The 18,300-nt window shown below is 39.1% G+C and overlaps 1 protein-coding gene across 1 annotated transcript in view; it reads right to left on the bottom strand.

Moving 5' to 3' along the window:
• Positions 1 to 426: 426 nt before the first annotated feature.
• LOC131248879 (uncharacterized) overlaps positions 427 to 18,300 on the bottom strand; it is a 36,340-nt gene continuing 18,466 nt past the window's right edge. Inside the window, exons 3-5 of the mRNA XM_058249376.1 lie at positions 9,388 to 9,487; positions 4,488 to 4,630; positions 427 to 708 (exon numbers count right to left, since the gene is read on the bottom strand). Of these exons, the coding sequence (XP_058105359.1) occupies positions 499 to 708; positions 4,488 to 4,630; positions 9,388 to 9,487 (453 nt within the window). The 3' untranslated portion in view covers positions 427 to 498. The remainder of the gene's footprint in view (positions 709 to 4,487; positions 4,631 to 9,387; positions 9,488 to 18,300) is intronic.

Below are 18,300 nucleotides of genomic sequence, written 5' to 3'. Positions count from 1 at the left end.
CTCAAATAGAGAAAATATATGTCAGTATTGTAGCAACAGAATGAGATTTGCTAGGCCACACACATTTAAGAGAGCCCGTTTACACCACACACACATCAAAGCGGCACACGTGTCTGACCTAATCCAACGATCTAGGTGGAACTGATCATGTGCATGTGTTATTTGATGTGGACCCAAACAGGAACCGACCCAATGAAGGTTCACAGACCCAATGAATTCTGAACCCGATCAGATCCTGGTCCAGGTCCTACAAAAAAAGAGGCTAGAACATGGCAAGACCCAAACCCGACCAGCCCATGTCTAAGAACTCTTGGACCTGACCTGACCCGAACATGACCCACTTATAGCCTACTCAAAACCTTGAGTTGTCTGGCAATTACATTTGGAATGCATCACAATTCAAAGTGTAGAATTCATTGCCACTGAAAGGAAACAACATGAGAACTTCTATTTTTACAAATTTGTATTGTAACAAAAGTAATTAATTTTTGAACATCTTCATTCCGACTTGTGAAGATTGTGAAGAATGTACAGGGACGCAGATGACAGGAAAATACATACAGAGTAACTTAAAAGATCCAAACCAGTAGCTATAGTCACCATCTTGCTCCTCTCAAACATCTTTACCAAAAGGATCATGACAATGACATGCCCCACCTTTGTCTTTAGTTCATCAAGTGAAGTAATTTTCATCCATTTAGGCCTCTCCTGCAAACATCCCAAAAAGAATAAAAATTTAAGCATTGCATTGAACAAATAATTAAAAAGTTTAAGCTTACAGATTCATGCAAAAAATGACACTGCAGGAATGTCATGATCATGGGGCTGGGAGGAAGCTACAGTAAGAACAGCCTGCGGGATGAAGCTTGATGAGAATGTCCGGGATGAGATCAATGAGACTAAAGAGTAGAGAGGCAGAACGAATTGAAGGTTTGGAGAAAGGCTTTTAGTTTAGAGGCTCAAAAAATAGCTGAACCAAGACCAGTTACTTGGAATCACTAGTGTAATGTGATTGCCACATGCCTATGAAATATTTATAAGACGGCTATTCAACTGGCTATTTGATATGGTGCGAAGTTTTGGTCAGTTAGAAAGCAGCATGAGAAAAGATTTAAGTGTCAAGGTGGATGTGTGGAGAAGACTAGGAAGGATAGAATTAATAATGACATCATCCGAAATAGCCAAAGAGTAGTCCTATTAAGATTTGATGGAGTTGGTTCGGTCATACCTAAAGATGACCAGAGGTGGTTCCAATGGAGGAAGATTGATTGTGGTTGAAGGGATGGAAAGAGGATGAGAGGAAAACCTAAAAGAACTTGGATTGAAGTAGTGAGAGGGGATATGAAGGCTTGTTCATGTATCGAGGGTAAGACCTTTATACAGGATTGATTGGCAAAATAGGATTCATAAAGTCGACCCCAATAGCTATGACAGGGCTTAGATCACACAAGTACACAAACACACGCAGACACCCACACTCAATGTATATAATATCACGATCATCATCTAAGCCCTATCCTAATAACTGGCATCAACAAACATGAATCCTATTCTGCCATTCCACTCTGTCAAGGACCGTATCTTCACTTTAACCATAGGTCATCACGTCTTTTTTTTGGTACCTCCAGCCACATCCTTTTGGTCCTTCCCCTCGAACTTTTAGAGCCTTCAACTTGAACCTACTCACTCCTAACTGGTGTAGTTCTTGGTCACAATTGCACATGGCCAAACCATCTAATTCTACTCTTCCTCATCTTGTACCCATTAGTGCTACTCCCAAGTACCCTCAAATGCATTCATTTCTAATTCTATCATGTAATGCCAATTGTCTAGCTCAATGTCCTCATTTTAGCTATGCTCATCCTATGAACATGATATTCCTTGACTAGCCAACATATTGTTCCGAAAGGCACGGTTGGTCCTATCGCTATCCTATAAAACATCTTGTTCAGTTTGATTGGTATGTGATGTTCACATAATACTCCAAAGGCACATCTCCACGTCATCCACCCAGCTCTAATTCTATGAGCAACATGCTTCTCAATCACTTCACTCTCATGAATTATCGACCCAAGATGCCAAAAATGGTCATTTTAGGGTAATTCTGGTCTACGATCTTAACTAATCCCTCATTTCCATGCCTATTGTTATTAATATTAAATTCCATATACTCATTTAGTTCCAATAATTTAAGAACTTCAGATTGTAAATCATCCCTCCATGCAGCTTTGCATTTAACCCCTCGCTCATCTTGTTAATCAAAACTATGTCATTTGCAAACGGTCTAAGGAGATTTTGTTTAAAATAATTGGGAATGGCAAACAGTAAGTTTCCCAGTCCCCTCTACCGTACATGCAATTCGCCCGACGGTAGTATGAATCGTTGACAGTGTGTGGGCGGGTGGACATACACCATGGGACCACTATGATGTTTGGGATGAATGTACTGGTTTAGGCAGAAGCTGTGTTGACAACAACATACATGATCAATGTCATACTGTCAAAATCATTGCTGGAAAATCTCTCGTCAGAAGTTCTTTCTGGAAGCATCACTGATTACTCTAATTTAAAAGTCTTTGGTTGCTGTTAATATTCACAATGACTTTCTATCTCAATGATTTTTCTTGCACCAGTGATGTGAGAGATGATGACATGTGACTTGGGACGAGTTCATCACAATGTTGGGGACCTAGGGTATTGTAGTAACCCTACAGGTGGGTGTGTTTGGATATGAGGAATCTAAGTATCCAATCATTATTTCCATGAACATTGTTGAAAAAGGGATTCCATATTTTCGGGTCCCACTTGGATAGCAAGTGGAATCGTCATATTCATTAGACGACAATCATCTAGTTTCTTGTGCAACAGAATCCTGACTGTGGATAAGTGTAATGATTACTTTGTGAAATCCGTGAATCCAAACAGCCCAACTGCTTTTCAGTGAAAACAATTTCCATATCCGCATGGATTCTGTGTATCCAAACACGCCCTAACATGCTAAAACATGCATCTCATTGAGTCGGTTGTGTCCACCAAAAATAATAGCATCAAAGCTACTCTGTTAAGGTTCCCTCTTTCCCCATAAACATTGCTTCCATAACTACTGCCAACACAATATGTCACCCTAACTTATTGTTCCCCATCATAATTGCAAACACAACACATGCTGGTGTCTTCTAACTGTGCAAAATTTTACAACAGTGTCGAACAAAACAATGTAAAACATGGTATCAGTGCTTCCCATGTGAAGAAGGCCACTGCACTTAAAAACATGTGGCACTCAAAAGTGTAATAAGGAGAATCTTCCAAGATCATAGACCACAATGCGGTCTATGTCAAAGTAACAAGAAGTACCATCAAGTGGATCACATTCCCAGAGGCATATCTCAGCCGCAATAAGGGGAAACAAGCTATCATGACCACATGTCATAGTATGGCACCTATGCTGTGATTGCAAATAACAACCCTCAAACATGGTAGTATAGAGTCTCAAACATACATGATTAGGGTTTGCATTCATTGCAATCTTTAAGCCCATTGTGCATTAAACACTCATAAAACGACAAGTATGGAAATATTATCTAGCATCTTTAGCAAGAGACATAGAACTCCAAGTTGAGGATATAAAGGTGACAATAATTTCAAATGATAAATGCTTGCAACATGGAAAAGATATGTTAATTGGATCTCTCTTCCAAATTCAACTTTTTGGTTCCAACTCTGTGGGAACTGACAGTTGCCACTCTGAAAGTGTAGCGAGACTAGAGTCCAAGCGTTTGTGTGATTAGCGCTGGCCAACAACTTTCTTGACATAGATAATCTCAAGAAGTGAAGTTTTAAAACCCCTAACGGATGTATCATGTGCAAATTTGAAGAGGAATCATGAAACCATCTCTTCCCTTCATTGCACCATGTCATGATTGGTGTGGAATCATTTCTTTTTTGCCTTTTGGTTTTGCTTGGTTTCTCAATGTCTTCATCTTGGATTCATTTCTGGGATGGGCGATAGGGCCCATTCACTCGCACAGTAGTAGGATATGGATGTTGATCCGGTATGCTATTTTGTGTGGGGAATTTGGCCCAGGTTTGTTCCTTTGCCTCTTTGTTATGTCTTTGCAAGATGATTTCTCATAATCTCTTTTCCCATTTCCCTTTATATTTTCTTTCTCTGGTTTTAATAAAATCTAGTTTCCATTCTTTTCTTTTCTTTTTTCATTTTTTGGCATAATCTCTGAAGCTAATAAGTATAACACCAGTATGGACAAGCGAAATGCAAATATTATCATGCATCATTGGTAAGAAACCTGAAGAACAAGGGCAAACTCATGGCTACAAAGAAAGCAGTAACTTGTCTTAGTAACTGCTTGTAACATGCAAAAGATATATTCACTAGTATACATGAATTACAGAAGTAAAGAAACCATTTAGCATTTCTGAAACTTTTCTTTAAAAATAACGTTTTCCTCATCCCAAGTGGGATAGTGCTACCTTTAGAGCAAACATCCCAAACAAGGAAGAACCCTTGAGAGCACGATCCTTATCCGAAGGTGCACCGGGAGGTGCATTACTGATAAATAGCCCATATAAACCCATGCCAAATATTAACATGACAGTGCCGGCAAGATAAACATCTGCAGAAAACAAGATGTTCAATGTGATTCTTTGTGGAAAAAAAATGCTAGAAACATTAAAGCATGGAATTCATATTACTATTTTCCATTATAGTCTAGATAATCTATAAAGGTGTGTAGATGCACTTGAATACTCTATGCATAGAGAAAAATGCCCAGCTTGCAAGTTGCATATTAAAAGGGAAGACTATCCATTTTTATTTTTATTTTTTAAAAAAAAAAACATATTAATTGTTCCTAGAACCTTGTTTGTGCATTTAAAAATATCAAGAAGATTTTGTTCTGAATCTTCTGATTGGAAGTAAAGATCCATAAGCCAATAATTCTAAGGAAATTCACACATTCAAATATAGTATCAACAGAATCAGATTGTTTCAAGAACAAGACATTTAAAAAAAATAAAAAAATAAAAAAATAAAAATAAAAATAAAAAATAAAAAATAAAAAGTGAGATCTAGTGGACGTTGAACAGAAAGAACAGAATGACCAACTATCCTTAATGACAAAACATAAACTTAAAACTGCTGAAATCTGACACATACAACTAAAATAGCATAAAATGAAAAGAAGGGAATTTTACAAGAAACAACCTAGGAACAACCTACATAATATAGAATTTACATTCCAGTACCATTTTCAAAAAGGTTTTCAATAAATCATTAGAGTACCTTCTGATTAGTTTGGGTGGGCTGATGTGAGCAAAGGGGTCGGCGGCTCAAGTAGGCCCACCACGATGTTTATGTGATTTCCACCCCGAACCACCATGTGAGTCACCCCATGTTAGGCCAGGGTCCAAAAATTAGCCCCATCCATGATTCAAGTTGACCAAACAATTGGAAAGTATATAGGGCAACACTCATGAATGCAGGACAACTAACCACTTGCTCTAAAAGCTCGAACTGATAGAGTGTGGCGAACCAATCCCTTTATCTCATAGCCCAAGCCCCACATCCCATGGGTTAGGTCCTCGGCCAAACCCCCCTCATGGGCCCCACATCACATGGGTTCTACCTCACACGAGCCACCTGTCTCACATGGGCCACCCACCCTGAGTGTGCCCCTGCATCCCAAGAGCCACCCCACTCAAGCCCGGTGTGAAAATGCCCCTGCATTACTTGGTCTTCAAACTATTTCCCTTGGCATGGCCCAACTGAATCATGGATGGGCCTGATTTTTGGCCCCCAGGCCTAAATGTTGGTGTGACATCTAATGGTTGGAGTGAATTTCACATAATCATCACAATGGCCCCTGTAAAAATCAATCTTGGACATCTCTCTCCCAACTATTTCCCTTGGTGTGGTCCACTCGAATCATAGGTCAGCCTAATTTTATTTTTTTTTGCCCTAGGCCTAACTTGAAATTACACATCTAATGGTCGGAGTGGATCTCACATACAAATCATGGTGAGGCTCTTTAAAAATCAAGGGTGGTCATCCCATAAAATTTCCATCTCTATTTTTTTGGAACAGTTACAAGATCATGGGCTAGAATGTATTTCGTACCAAGATTAATAAAACCCCTCGTAAAGGATTTTTGGATGCAAAGTTTGTTCACAGTGGAGTAAATAATCAAAACATGTCGAAATGAGACAATTTTTGTAAACAACCCACAAAGCTCACTAGATTTCCGGGATCAACACATTGGCATGATTAATTGGCATGTGTGGCCCATTTGTGTGACCATACCAACCCACCGAGCTCTATGGATTCTTATGATGGCACATATGGGTCTCTAAGAAAATTGATTTTTTAGACTTGGATTTGGACATGAGGTGAATTGGACCTATTATAACCTTTATTAATTTCTTAAGAATGGTGAATAGTACCAATGACCAAAAGACACTATTATTAATAGCAACTAGCAAGTAGTCATCATGATCATCCCCTATTACAAATTGCTACAGTACAACTCAATGGAAAATAAATATTTGTAGTCCCAATTACTTAAGATGTATATTGGTGATAACTAATAAGTTAAAATTGGGTACGTATCTAGAAAAAAAAGGAGCCCATTGGAAATATTTGATCCCATGGTAATTGGGAAAGTGACAATTTGACAGTGATGCTATAACTTCGTCATTACATGCATCCTAACATTACTCATGGACTGTTTTTAAAGATTGTAAAAGAAATATAACACACTGTTGAAAGCATATATTTCTAGAATGATGATTTAGCACGTGTTTATTAGCTCCACTATGAAATAACATATCTGTAAGAAGGAAAAATGTCAACAGAAGAATATTGTGCTTCGCTAAAACAAAAGTGGGAAGAGTTGGAACATTGTCAGCCACTAGCTTCCACTACCAAAAATATAGAGAAGCAAACAGATGAGGTAGGATCTTTTAGTTCTTGGCTAGACTACACCCTGACTTCGAGTTGCAATGGGTGTAAGTTCTCAATAGGAGATCATTGCTAACGCATGGGCATTTTCACACTGGGCTTGAGTGGGGTGGCCTGTGGGATACAGGGGTACACTCAGGGGGGGCAGCCCATGTGAGGTGGGTGGCTCGTGTGAAGTGCAACCCATGTGAAGTGGGGCCCACGAGGGGGGTTCAGCCAAGGTCCTAACCCATGGGATGTGGGACCTGGGCTATGAGATAAAAGGATTAATTCGCCATGCTCTATCAGTTCAAGCTTTTAGAGCAAGTGGTTAGTTATCCTGCATCAAAGTGGTATCAGAGCAGGAGGTCTCGTGTTCGAGACTCTTCACCGAGGGTGATTAATGCAGGGGCATTTTCACAATGGGCTCCAGTGAGGTGGCACACCGGGCTCGAGTGGGGTTCCCTGTGGGATGCAGGGGCATGCTCGAGGTGAGTGGCCCATGTGAGGTGGGTGGCTTGTGTAAAGCGGAACGCAAGTGAAGTGGGGCCACTCATAACAAGTCTATCTTGATAATAAATTCCAGAACTTCCTCCTAATTTTAGGAATTCAATGCTAGACCCAAGATACTATGCTATAAGTGAGTTACAACAAGAACTAGATGCTCTCAAAGCATCATTCGGTTTTTCTTATTCACATGTATATATGGGGCTACATTTGCAACTGTCGATTATGCTCTTGCTTTTCAAAAAGTGCTTCAGATGGTTAAGATTGTTGGATCAGTTTTAGTTTCAAACAATATTTCCTCCGAAATCGGGCTCATAACTTCAAGGTTTTGATTTTCATGCCTAAACAACGCCTATAGGGTTCATGAGTAACCACAATATAAGTGATGGTGTATCGTTTTTTTTTTTTTTTTTAATTATTTTCTTTTATTTTCATGCACACAAGGTTAAGATAATAGTTCCCCACTACTTTTTAAATTGTAGTGTATCAAGGGCCATCCACATTGCAAACATGCAATCCAAACCATGTCAATTATAGAGCCTGTTGTAGATGGAGTATAGACATGTCCAAAAAAAAAACTACTTAAACATGTCACACAAAGATAGATGATATGATAAAGGATATAATGTTTGAAACCTATGTAACATTTTCTTTGAAGAATCTTCAGAGCTCCAAGGATAAAATTTCATGGTAAGCTTTAAAAAAAAAAAAAAAAAAAAAAAAAAAACCTTTAGAATTTACCCTTTTGACAATCCATAGAGGCATCCCAATAATTGTTGGTCCCCATAAACAAAGTGGAGTCCTATTGAGCAAGGTGCAACTTCAAATTGCTTACTAAGAAGTTGGGATGAATTTCTTGCATGTACTTTCCAGAGAAAAATCTAATCAGATATAACTTGGGAGGTTTGGGGGAAAGATTTTCAAACCTACAGGAAAAATTAGCATAATGAAGAAAGTATCTGGAATGCAACTTTAGTAGGTAGTCATAGATGTGAGACTTTAGTTAAAATTGATGGCCAAGAGCTCCTCAAAATGATTTATTCCTTAACCTTGGCCTATCTTTCAAAACAATGGAGTGATAGAAGACAATGTTTGTAATCAAAATTAGAGGTGGTTGGGTGATATGGAGGTGCCTTTGTCGTGTTGTGCAATGGCCAGATTGCAGCAGACTTATGGGAAATTTTTATAAGACAACTATCAGACCATCATATTGTTTGGATTCGTGATAGAACTTATGGCATAACATAAGCTTGATGTGGCTGCCAACCTGATGCAAGGGGAAAGTCCATAAGGATGCAGGTGGAGACAGTAAGAAAAGACAGATAAGACTTGATGACCTATGGTCTAACTGAAGTTATGGCCCTTTAAAGAGTGGAATGACGGAACATGATTCATGTTGCAACCCCAATTAGTTGGGATAAGGCTTAGATGATGATGATGATGATGAACTATTAGACAGGCAATGCGATATGGGGCAGCTTTGGGCAATTCAGAGCAACCTTAGCATTGAATGAATGTTGTAGAGATGAGGATATTGAGATGAATGTGTGGGAAGACTAGGTAGGATAGATTTAAGAATTAAGCCATGCAAAGGCAGGTGGAACTAGTCCCAGTAAGAGAGAAAATGATTAAGAGCATTTTGAGATGGTTCAATCATGTGCGATGAAGATATGAGTTGGCAGCAGAGAGGGAAACATTGATTGGTCTAAGGCGCCTGAAAAGAGAATGCGAGGAAGGCATAAGATGACTTGGATTGAAGAGGTGAGGGGGATATGATGCTTGTTCACTAATGGGGGATAGCACCTTGGCTAGGAATGATCGGTGAAACAAGAGCTGACTAAATTGTTGGGGCAAGGCTATGATGATGATGATGATTGTGATGAACCAAATGTAACATATCTATGCTGCAACTGAATGTGTAGTCCTTACCAATAGCCTCAACTAATCGTAGAACCATCTGTCCTGAGTGGACCCCTTTGAGACAGCATGTCCAATAAACCTTGTATGCATCGAAAATGTAAACACAGCCCTATTCAAGATAAGATCATTAGTGATTAGTGTGATTGAAAATAGCCTAAATTGGAAAATCTATAAATTAAGGTAATACTCACATATATGTCAAATTAAGCTTCTATCAACAAAAAAGACAATTATCAAAATATGAAGATATTAACTCAAATAATAGTTCAATCAAGATATTGGTAGTATGAGCGACATCTTAGGAATTCGAAATTGCATTTTCAATAGCTTTGACCCCAAAATGTCTACTTGGATCAGGTTGCTAAAGTATAGATCCTCACATCAGGAAATCAAGTTTGAACTATATCTTGTTTGTATGTGACTAAATAAATCTAAAACATCCCATTCCTTATGAGAAGGTATTAGAGAGCAACTACAGAGAACTCAAAAGGGATGGATCAAAGGAGTCATACATAGAGAATATGGATACAAAATTAGTGTATGTCAACTGGACATGATGTATCCAGGCCAACAATCCACCACACAGACAAGAGGTCCAAGGTGGGACCCACAGATCCAATCTAGTGTCCCTTTTAGTGCTTCAACTGACCTGTGGGGCTCACAACACAAACCAATATCTTCTAGTCGCAACAAGGGGTCTCATTGTCCCATGTCAGGTCACATGGTTAAGCATGTTCCCTTTTATTTAGTCAGTTTCCTTTTTATTTAAAACTTGTTAAGCAAGCAAGACAACTAAAATTTTGTTTAAATTTCGAAAGTTGGTGCAAGGATCTAATATATGACCAGCCGTATGGGTGTAGAGACATGAAATTTGATTGAATAAAGCTTTCTTAAAAGGTTTCTTCTCTTGGTTCCAAGTCATGAGTGACTCTTCTTAATTATCTTCTCTAGTAGCCATTACTACAAGGTTCTTGAAGCTGATTCAATATCTCAATTTCCAGTTGGTCGTGTGGATCTATTGGATTTTGGATCAATTTCCACATACACGGGTGTTAAACCAATTCCCAATTGATCTGGACTTAAGACACAAAAAGAAGGGGGGAAAAAAAAAACACACCTACCCATCATCCTAAACCCTAACCCTATTTATCATCTTAAATTGTAACCCTAACCCAATTCTCATCCTAACCATAATTTTCATCCAAAACCTTTACCTTATTCATTATCATCATTGACTCCAAATTAATTGTACGTGAATCCTATTCTGCTATTCCACTTTATTAAGGGCCGTAACTTCAGTTAGACCATAAGGCATCAAGTCTTTTCTTACTACCTCCACCCACAGCCTTTTTTATGTTACCCTTGCCCTTTTAGAGCCTTCAACTTGTACAAACTCACTCCTTTTAACCACCACGTTTCTTGGTCTTTGTTGCACATGAAGAAACCATCTGTGTATTTTCCCTCATCTTATTACATATTGGTGCTACTCCTAAGTTCCCTCGTAAACAGTCATTTCTAATTCTATCCTTCCTTGCCTTGCCGCTCATCCATCTCAACATGCTCTTTTCAGCTACATTTCTCCTATGGAGACATTGTTCTTTAATTGCCCAACATTCTATTCCACATATCAGGGCTGGTCTCATAGCCATCCTACATAATTTCCCTTTCAGTTTCAATGGTACACGACGATAACATGAAGTCCAGAGGCACATCCGCATCTCTTCCACCCAACTTGAATTCCATAGGCAACATCCATCTCAATCTCCCTACTCTCATGAATTCTCAACCCAAGATATCCAAAGTGGTCATTTTGGGAAACTTCTTGGTCAGCAATCTTAACTAATTCCTCTTCCTCGTTTGCACTCCTACTGGTACAAAAAATGCACTCCATATACTTTATTTTTAGTCCAACTAACTTTAAATTCTTTAGATTCTAAAGCACCCCTCCATAAATCTAGCTTTGCGTTTATGCCTTCCCTCGTCTTGTCAATCAAAACTATGCCATCCACAAACAACATACAAAAGTAGCTTTATGTTTATGCCTTCACTCGTCTTGTCAATCAAAACCATGTCATCTGCAAACAACATACATAATGGGATATCTTCCTACAAATGCCTCATTAACTCATCCATAACCAATGCAAAAAGCTATAATATTAATGTGGACCCTTGGTGCAAGCCTACGATAATGGACAACTCACTTGTCTCTCCACTAGTGGTCCTCACATTTGTTATTGCTCTCTCATAAATATCCTTAAATGTCAATATATCATCTCGAAATTCCATCCTTTTCCAACAACCACCAGATTAACTCTCTAGGGGCGCTGTCGTAAGCTTTCCCGAGTCATAAAGACTATGTGGAGATCCTTTCTTCTCTCCCTATTTCTCCATCAATTGTCTAAGTAGGAAAAACAGCTTAAGAGGCAGACCTTGGCATGAAACCAAACTGAGTTTTTGATATGTTTGTCTCATACCTTAGTCTTTGCTCAATCAATCTCTACCAAAGTTTCATGTATGGCTCGCGAGTTTATCCCACTATAGATAGTGCAGCTCTTCGTCTCCTTTATTCTTATAAATGGTTATCACGGTACTTTTCCTTCATTTGTCTGGCATTTTCTTCAATCATACAATCTTGTTGAACACCTTTGTCAACCAAAATAACCCAGTATCTTCCGTAACTTCCAAACCTCTATTAGTAGACCATCTGGTTCGAGATCCTTTCCCATTTTCATCTTTCTAAATGTTTCTTTCACTTCAAATATCATAATACTACAAAAGTATTTATGGTCTCTGACGTCATTTGAGCTTATGGTTCCTTCTATCCATATTCTTTGAGAGTGGTGTCATTTAACAAGTTCTAAAATGCCAATTCAAAATCAAAATATGTTCCTATCAACCATTTTCCCTTCAAATTCCAATTCAAAGCCTAGTTCAGACCTCATAACTCAAGCTTTAATCCTTACTAGGGCAAATAAAAACCACTAATCATACCCTAAACCATAATGCCCCCCCCCCGGAATATGGCCCACATAAAGCACCTTTTGACACCATAAACCCTAATCCAAGCACCAACTCCAAAAATGCAGCCATAATATAATCAAAGCTCTAAACTGTAAGCTTAAAACAGCCACTAAATGAAAACTATAACCATAAGCCTAAAACCGAGCTTCCAAATCAAATCTTTTGGGGCCCTAATCAGTGTTTTAAGTATCTATATTCAAAGCCCTTATCGCACCTTCGGTATACGGAAAACATATCGGTTTCGCATGGGAAATATTGCATGTATTAGGGGATTTATCAGAGTTTGAAGGATACATTGGGTAAACATTGAGAAAATGATGGAATTTTTCTATCAACTTCAGGAGATATCAAAAGACATGATTACACATTTAGAACTCAATGCATTCCAAAAATAACTATGCGTCAATGGTTTAGAGAAGAACTTTGATACTCTAGCAAACTGTGACGGATGGTAGCATGAACTTAAAAATTGCATACATGGAATACCACTAGTTAAATTAAGCCATCCAAATTATGAGCCCCAATTTAGATGTATCATGAATGAAAAGTTGTGTTAATTTAATTATTTGAATATCGGATTATTGGACATTTACTGGACAGATGAAAATGAATATCCAACCATTCTGTTTCAACAAACAAGTAATCAAAGCTTAGGATTGTTCAATAAATCTGTCTTTGGGACCATAACATGGTAATCGTGAGTTCCACAATTAATTGGGTTTAATTTGAGTTATTGTACGCCATGTGGCATGGATATCCAACTATTCCATCCAAATTGTTAGCCCCATCGTGAATGGATCACGCCTCTAAAATCACACTAATGACACAATCCCAACAATCCAACTAATGAATTTCTAGTGGATGGCTAAAAATAAAATTGTGGTCATCCAAATTTGAATGGACAAATCAAATGGTAATAATACATGTTTAATATAATCTTTGGGTACAGTCCATCCACAGTTCGGTCGCTTATTTGGATGGTCTAGATTGTCACACAACTAAGCCATGCATATGGTTGAAAAGTCACCACCATTTTTTGTATGGTGTTAAACTAACATAGAAATCTGCCTTCATATCATCCATTACACATGGTCATGGTAAAGCTTTTCAAAGCTCTTTATTTTGAAGGGACAAGTAGCAGTTTGAAGAGAAGTGGCAGGGGAGGGGGGAATTTGAGCAAAAACGAAGAAGAAGAGGAAATAATTCGAGCAAAAAAGAAAAAGAACAAGAAAAGGAAGAATTTGAGCAAAATAGAGGAAGAGGAAGAGGAAATAATTCGAGCAAAAGAAGAAAAATAGGAGAGCTCTATAAATGGCTCTTTGAGGAATAAAAAACCTTCTTAACCTCTTTAAATCCCAAAATAAATCAAAGAATCTCTCTAGAAAGTGCTTAAACCAAGGAAATTCCGAAAGTGCCCAATTATGCAACTTTTGGAGAGATTCCTTTCTAACAACCTATTCTTATCTAAAAAGAGGCAAGGACCATCTTGTCCTTGCATCCAATGAATGAGAATAAATCTCTCAATTTTGAATTGTACCCTTTTAAATGCCGCTTATCTTCTCTCATTTTGCAGGAATGCAACTCAAGAACTCTATAAAAGGAGGAGAATTCTACGAGAACAAAGCCTTTGGATCTACAAAGGGAGGCCTTCGGATCTCCAAACTCCCATGTGCTGAGAACCAACCTAAAGAAGAGAGAAAAGAGAGTGAGAAAGGAAGAAAGCAAGAAGCCATGGAGAAGAAGAAGAGCTGGAGTTTGAGTGTAAGGGAGGGAAACTCAAAAAGGATTACTCCGGCTTGAGTTTTCTCTCTCGACAAGCGAAGCTCCGGCAATTGGAGCCAAATTGCTGATGGACGAAGGAGATCAAAGCCAAGAAAACAACGGAGAGCCACCATTTTCTTATTATTCTTCTTCCATTTTCTATTTATTTCATTCGTCATATTCAATTATGTAAAAAGCAAGAGAAGTGAAGGAAGAAGAAGAAGAATGCAATAGAAGGGAGGGAGAGAGAGAGTGCACTAGATAAGGGAGGCAGAAATGAGAGGAGAGAGGAGATGTAAAACCCTAGCATCTCATTCTCTTTTTTATTGAAAGGGATGAGTGTACATTGCATCTCTCGGGCCCATGGTCCCTTCTCATGGGTGCAATACCTACTTATTCCACTCTATGTTACATTCTATAACTTATTCAACTGGAATCCAAAGATATGTTTCTTTCAAAACCCGTTAAATGCATTGAAAGTCATTCAATTCTCTCTCCTTTGATTATATTTTTTTGTGTGGAGACAATGAAAATGGGTAAGAGGAGCTGCCTAACCCCTTCTCTTATTGTATCTGGATCCTTTACCTAGATTTGGGGTTAAATCAGTAATAATGGAGTCAGGCTCATTCAGTTCCCGTGCAGTTCTAGCTCTCAACACGTATCTACTCACAAGAGCTAGTGGCAACTCCCAATTTGCAATGATATGAGCCTAACCACACCCAGCATCAAATCGCAACCCCAGCATCCATGTATCTTTATTAGGATATTGCTACTTTATTTCCATTATAGATGATTGTTCTTGTTACATTTGGGTTTTTATCATGAAGAGTAGGAGTGAAGCTCCTGCAATTGTTTGAATGTTTATGAATTAATTGAAAATCAATCAGCACTAGAATATGATGCTAGGTAGTTCACAGGTCATGAATTGAGCACTTATCTGACTGCTAAAGGGATATCTTTCCAAACCTCATGTCCATATACTTCATAGAAAAATGGGGTTGCTGAAAGGAAAAATCATCACATGTTGAAGGTAACTTGGCCTCCCATGATCAAAATGGGTGTTCCTTAAGCATATTTGGCTGATCCAGTTCTTAATGAATCCTTTACGATAAATAGATGACTACGTTCATGCTTGACAATAATTACCCTTCACAGGTATTGCAGCCCAATCTTCCACCTACAATTTTTTGTTGTGTTTTCTTTGTTCACCTTCAGGGTAATTCTCATGATAAATTAGGATCTTGATCTTCTTAGGATAATCAGCCACTTAGAAAGGTTATAAATGTGTTTGTCCTACAACTAGACAAAGTTGTGTTTATAGATGTAACTTTCTTTGAGGATACTCTCTTCTTTGTGCATCATCATTTCAAGACTACTGGTGACATTAATGAGCCTCCTCTTCCCGCTCTCCCAACCTTTAGGGACTCTTCAGTCCAAGAAATGTTATTGCCTGATGAGCCATCCAACCATCCACCAATCACTGCACCGGTTGCAGAATCTTTTCTTTCCGCAACTTAGTCAAACCCCACTCCAGGGGATCTTCTTACTGCTCTCTGCAAGCCAAAAGGAATAGATCTATTCCTGCCAAGTATAGATCTCATATTGCTTACTCAAAATTGAAATTTTTGTATCTTTTAATTATATAATGCAGGGGCATTTTCACACCGGGCTCGAGTGGGGTAGCCTGTGGGATGCCGGGACACACTCGGGGTGGGCGGCCCGTGTGAGGTGGGTGGCTTGTGAGAGGCAGGCCCCACTCGTGTGATTCGGGTGGCTCGTGTGAGGCGGTACCCATGTGATTTGGGGCCCACGAGGAGGGTTCGACCGAGGTCCTAACCCATGCAATGTGGGGCCTGGGCTATGAGATAAAGGGATTAATTCGTCATGCTCTAATAGTTCGAGCTTTTAGAGCAAGTGGTTAATTGTCCTGCATCAAATTGGTATCAAAGAGGGAGGTCTCGGGTTCGAGATTCCTCACCGGGGGTGATTAATGCAGGGGCATTTTCACACCAGGCTCAAGTGGGGTAGCCTGTGGGATGCAACCGAGGTCCTAACCCACGCGATGTGGGGCCTAGGCTATGAGATAAAGGGATTAATTCGCCATGCTCTAACAATTCGAGCTTTTAGAGGAAGTGGTTAATTGTCCTGCATCAAATTAGCTTTCTCCATCATTTTGTGCATTTGCCTCCACCTTTTCTTCTGGCTTTATTTCATCTTGTGTAGTAGATGCTCTGGTAGATCCACATTGGAAAGCAGCAATCTTGGAAGAAATGCCATCCTAGAAAAACAAGGGACATGGGACCTAGTTCTGCTACCTGATGAGCATTGTGTAGTTGGTTACAAATGGGTTTACACCCTTGAGTGTAATCTTGACTGCGTGGTTACTCTGTTCAAGCCACGATTGGTTGCCAAGGGGTATACTCAACAATATGGTGTAGATTATCATGAGACATTTGTTCTCAATGCAAAGTTGAATCCCATGTGTTATTTTGTCTCTTGTAGTTCACCGTGACTCGCAGCTACATTAACTAGATGCCAAGAATATGTTCCTTCATGGAGATTTTCATGAAGAAATCAACATAAGTTTACCTCCTAGTTTTTAGTCTCATAACTCAAAGGGAAAAGTCTACAAGTTAAAGAAGGCGCTTTATGGACACAAACAGTCTCTTAAAGCATGGTTTCACCGTTTCAGTCGTGCTATTTCTACCATTGGGTTTTGAAGTTCTTGTGATCACTCGGTTTTCATCCAGAAAAAGCTATCCAGGATGACTATTTTGACTGTATATCTCAATCACATCATCATTATAGGAGATAGCACAGATGGTATTAAGACTGTTAAGGACTTTCTGGCCTCTTCCTTCAAAATCAAGGATCTTAGCTAGTTACACTATTTCCTTGGCATTAAGGTTACCTAGTCTTAGGCAGGAAATATTTATCTCTCAGCACAAATACACTATTGGCATCCTCTGTGAAACCAGCATATTGGGCTGTTGACCAGCTGAAACTCCTATCAAGGCCAATCAAAGTCTTCACTTTGCCAAGTCTGCTCCTCTGTCTGACCCAGCACGCTATCAGCAACAAGTGGCAAAACTGATTTATCTCACGACGACGTTGCCAGACATTACTTATGTTGTCAGTCTTGTGAGTCAATATAAGCAAACTCCTCACCAACATCACCTTGAAGCAGTTTATCGTATCCTTCACTGTCTAAAGTCCTCTCTGAGCAAGGGCATCCTTTTTTTCTGATCATGGGCATCTTAACATGCAAGCATACTATAATGCTGATTGGGCATGGTTACCAAATGATAGTCATTCTATGACTAGTTACTGTATGTTCGTTGGTGGAAATCTTGTTCCATGGAAGAGCAAGAAACAATATGTTATTGCTCGCTCTTCTGTTGAGGCCAAGTATCGCTCTATGGGCCATGCCATGTATGAGGTTCTTTGGCTTCAACTGCTTCTTTTGGACCTTGGTATCAATGTGCCTAGGCTGATTCCTGTCTTCACTGATAACTAGGCAGCAATCCACATTGCTTCAAATCCTACCTTCCATGAACATACCAAACACATCAAGGTTATCTGCCACTTTGTTCATGAAAAGTTGGCTAATGGGCTTATATCGTTATCTCATATCTCTTCTCAACATCAATTGGCCAATGTTCTTACATAGGTTGTACAGTCTCCTCAGCCTTGCGGCATCATTTTCGAGCTAGGAATGTGTGGCATTTATGCTCAAGATTGAGGGGAGTGTCCAAATATGGGCTTTTTGTTTATGAGATGGCTTTAGGGTTCCTTGTACAGGCCCACTTTTCTTGCATAGATCCACTTCAATTAGGGTTTCTCTGTTTTTCTATAAATAAGAGGTGTAGGGGAGAAATCTCTACACATTGGTTTTTTCCTCTCTCAAAGAGCCAACACTACTATTATCACATGTGCGACTTCATATTCCAGCAAAGTCTATTGGAATGATGGATACAAGACGGATAACGTAGTTTTTTTGTCCCTTTTTTTTAATGTAGGGCAATGCAAGGGTGTTTTTTTCTTTTTTGGAGAGGTAGCGAAGATTTATTAGAAAATCGCTGAAACAGAGGGAAAAAATACACAGCCACAACAAAAACCAAAAGGAATTAAAGTCCCAAG

The sequence above is a fragment of the Magnolia sinica genome, chromosome 6 (assembly GCF_029962835.1).
Source record: "Magnolia sinica isolate HGM2019 chromosome 6, MsV1, whole genome shotgun sequence".
NCBI classification, from domain to species: domain Eukaryota; kingdom Viridiplantae; phylum Streptophyta; class Magnoliopsida; order Magnoliales; family Magnoliaceae; genus Magnolia; species Magnolia sinica.
Note: the sequence above shows the minus strand (reverse complement) of the source record. Positions and strands in the feature narration are given on the sequence as shown.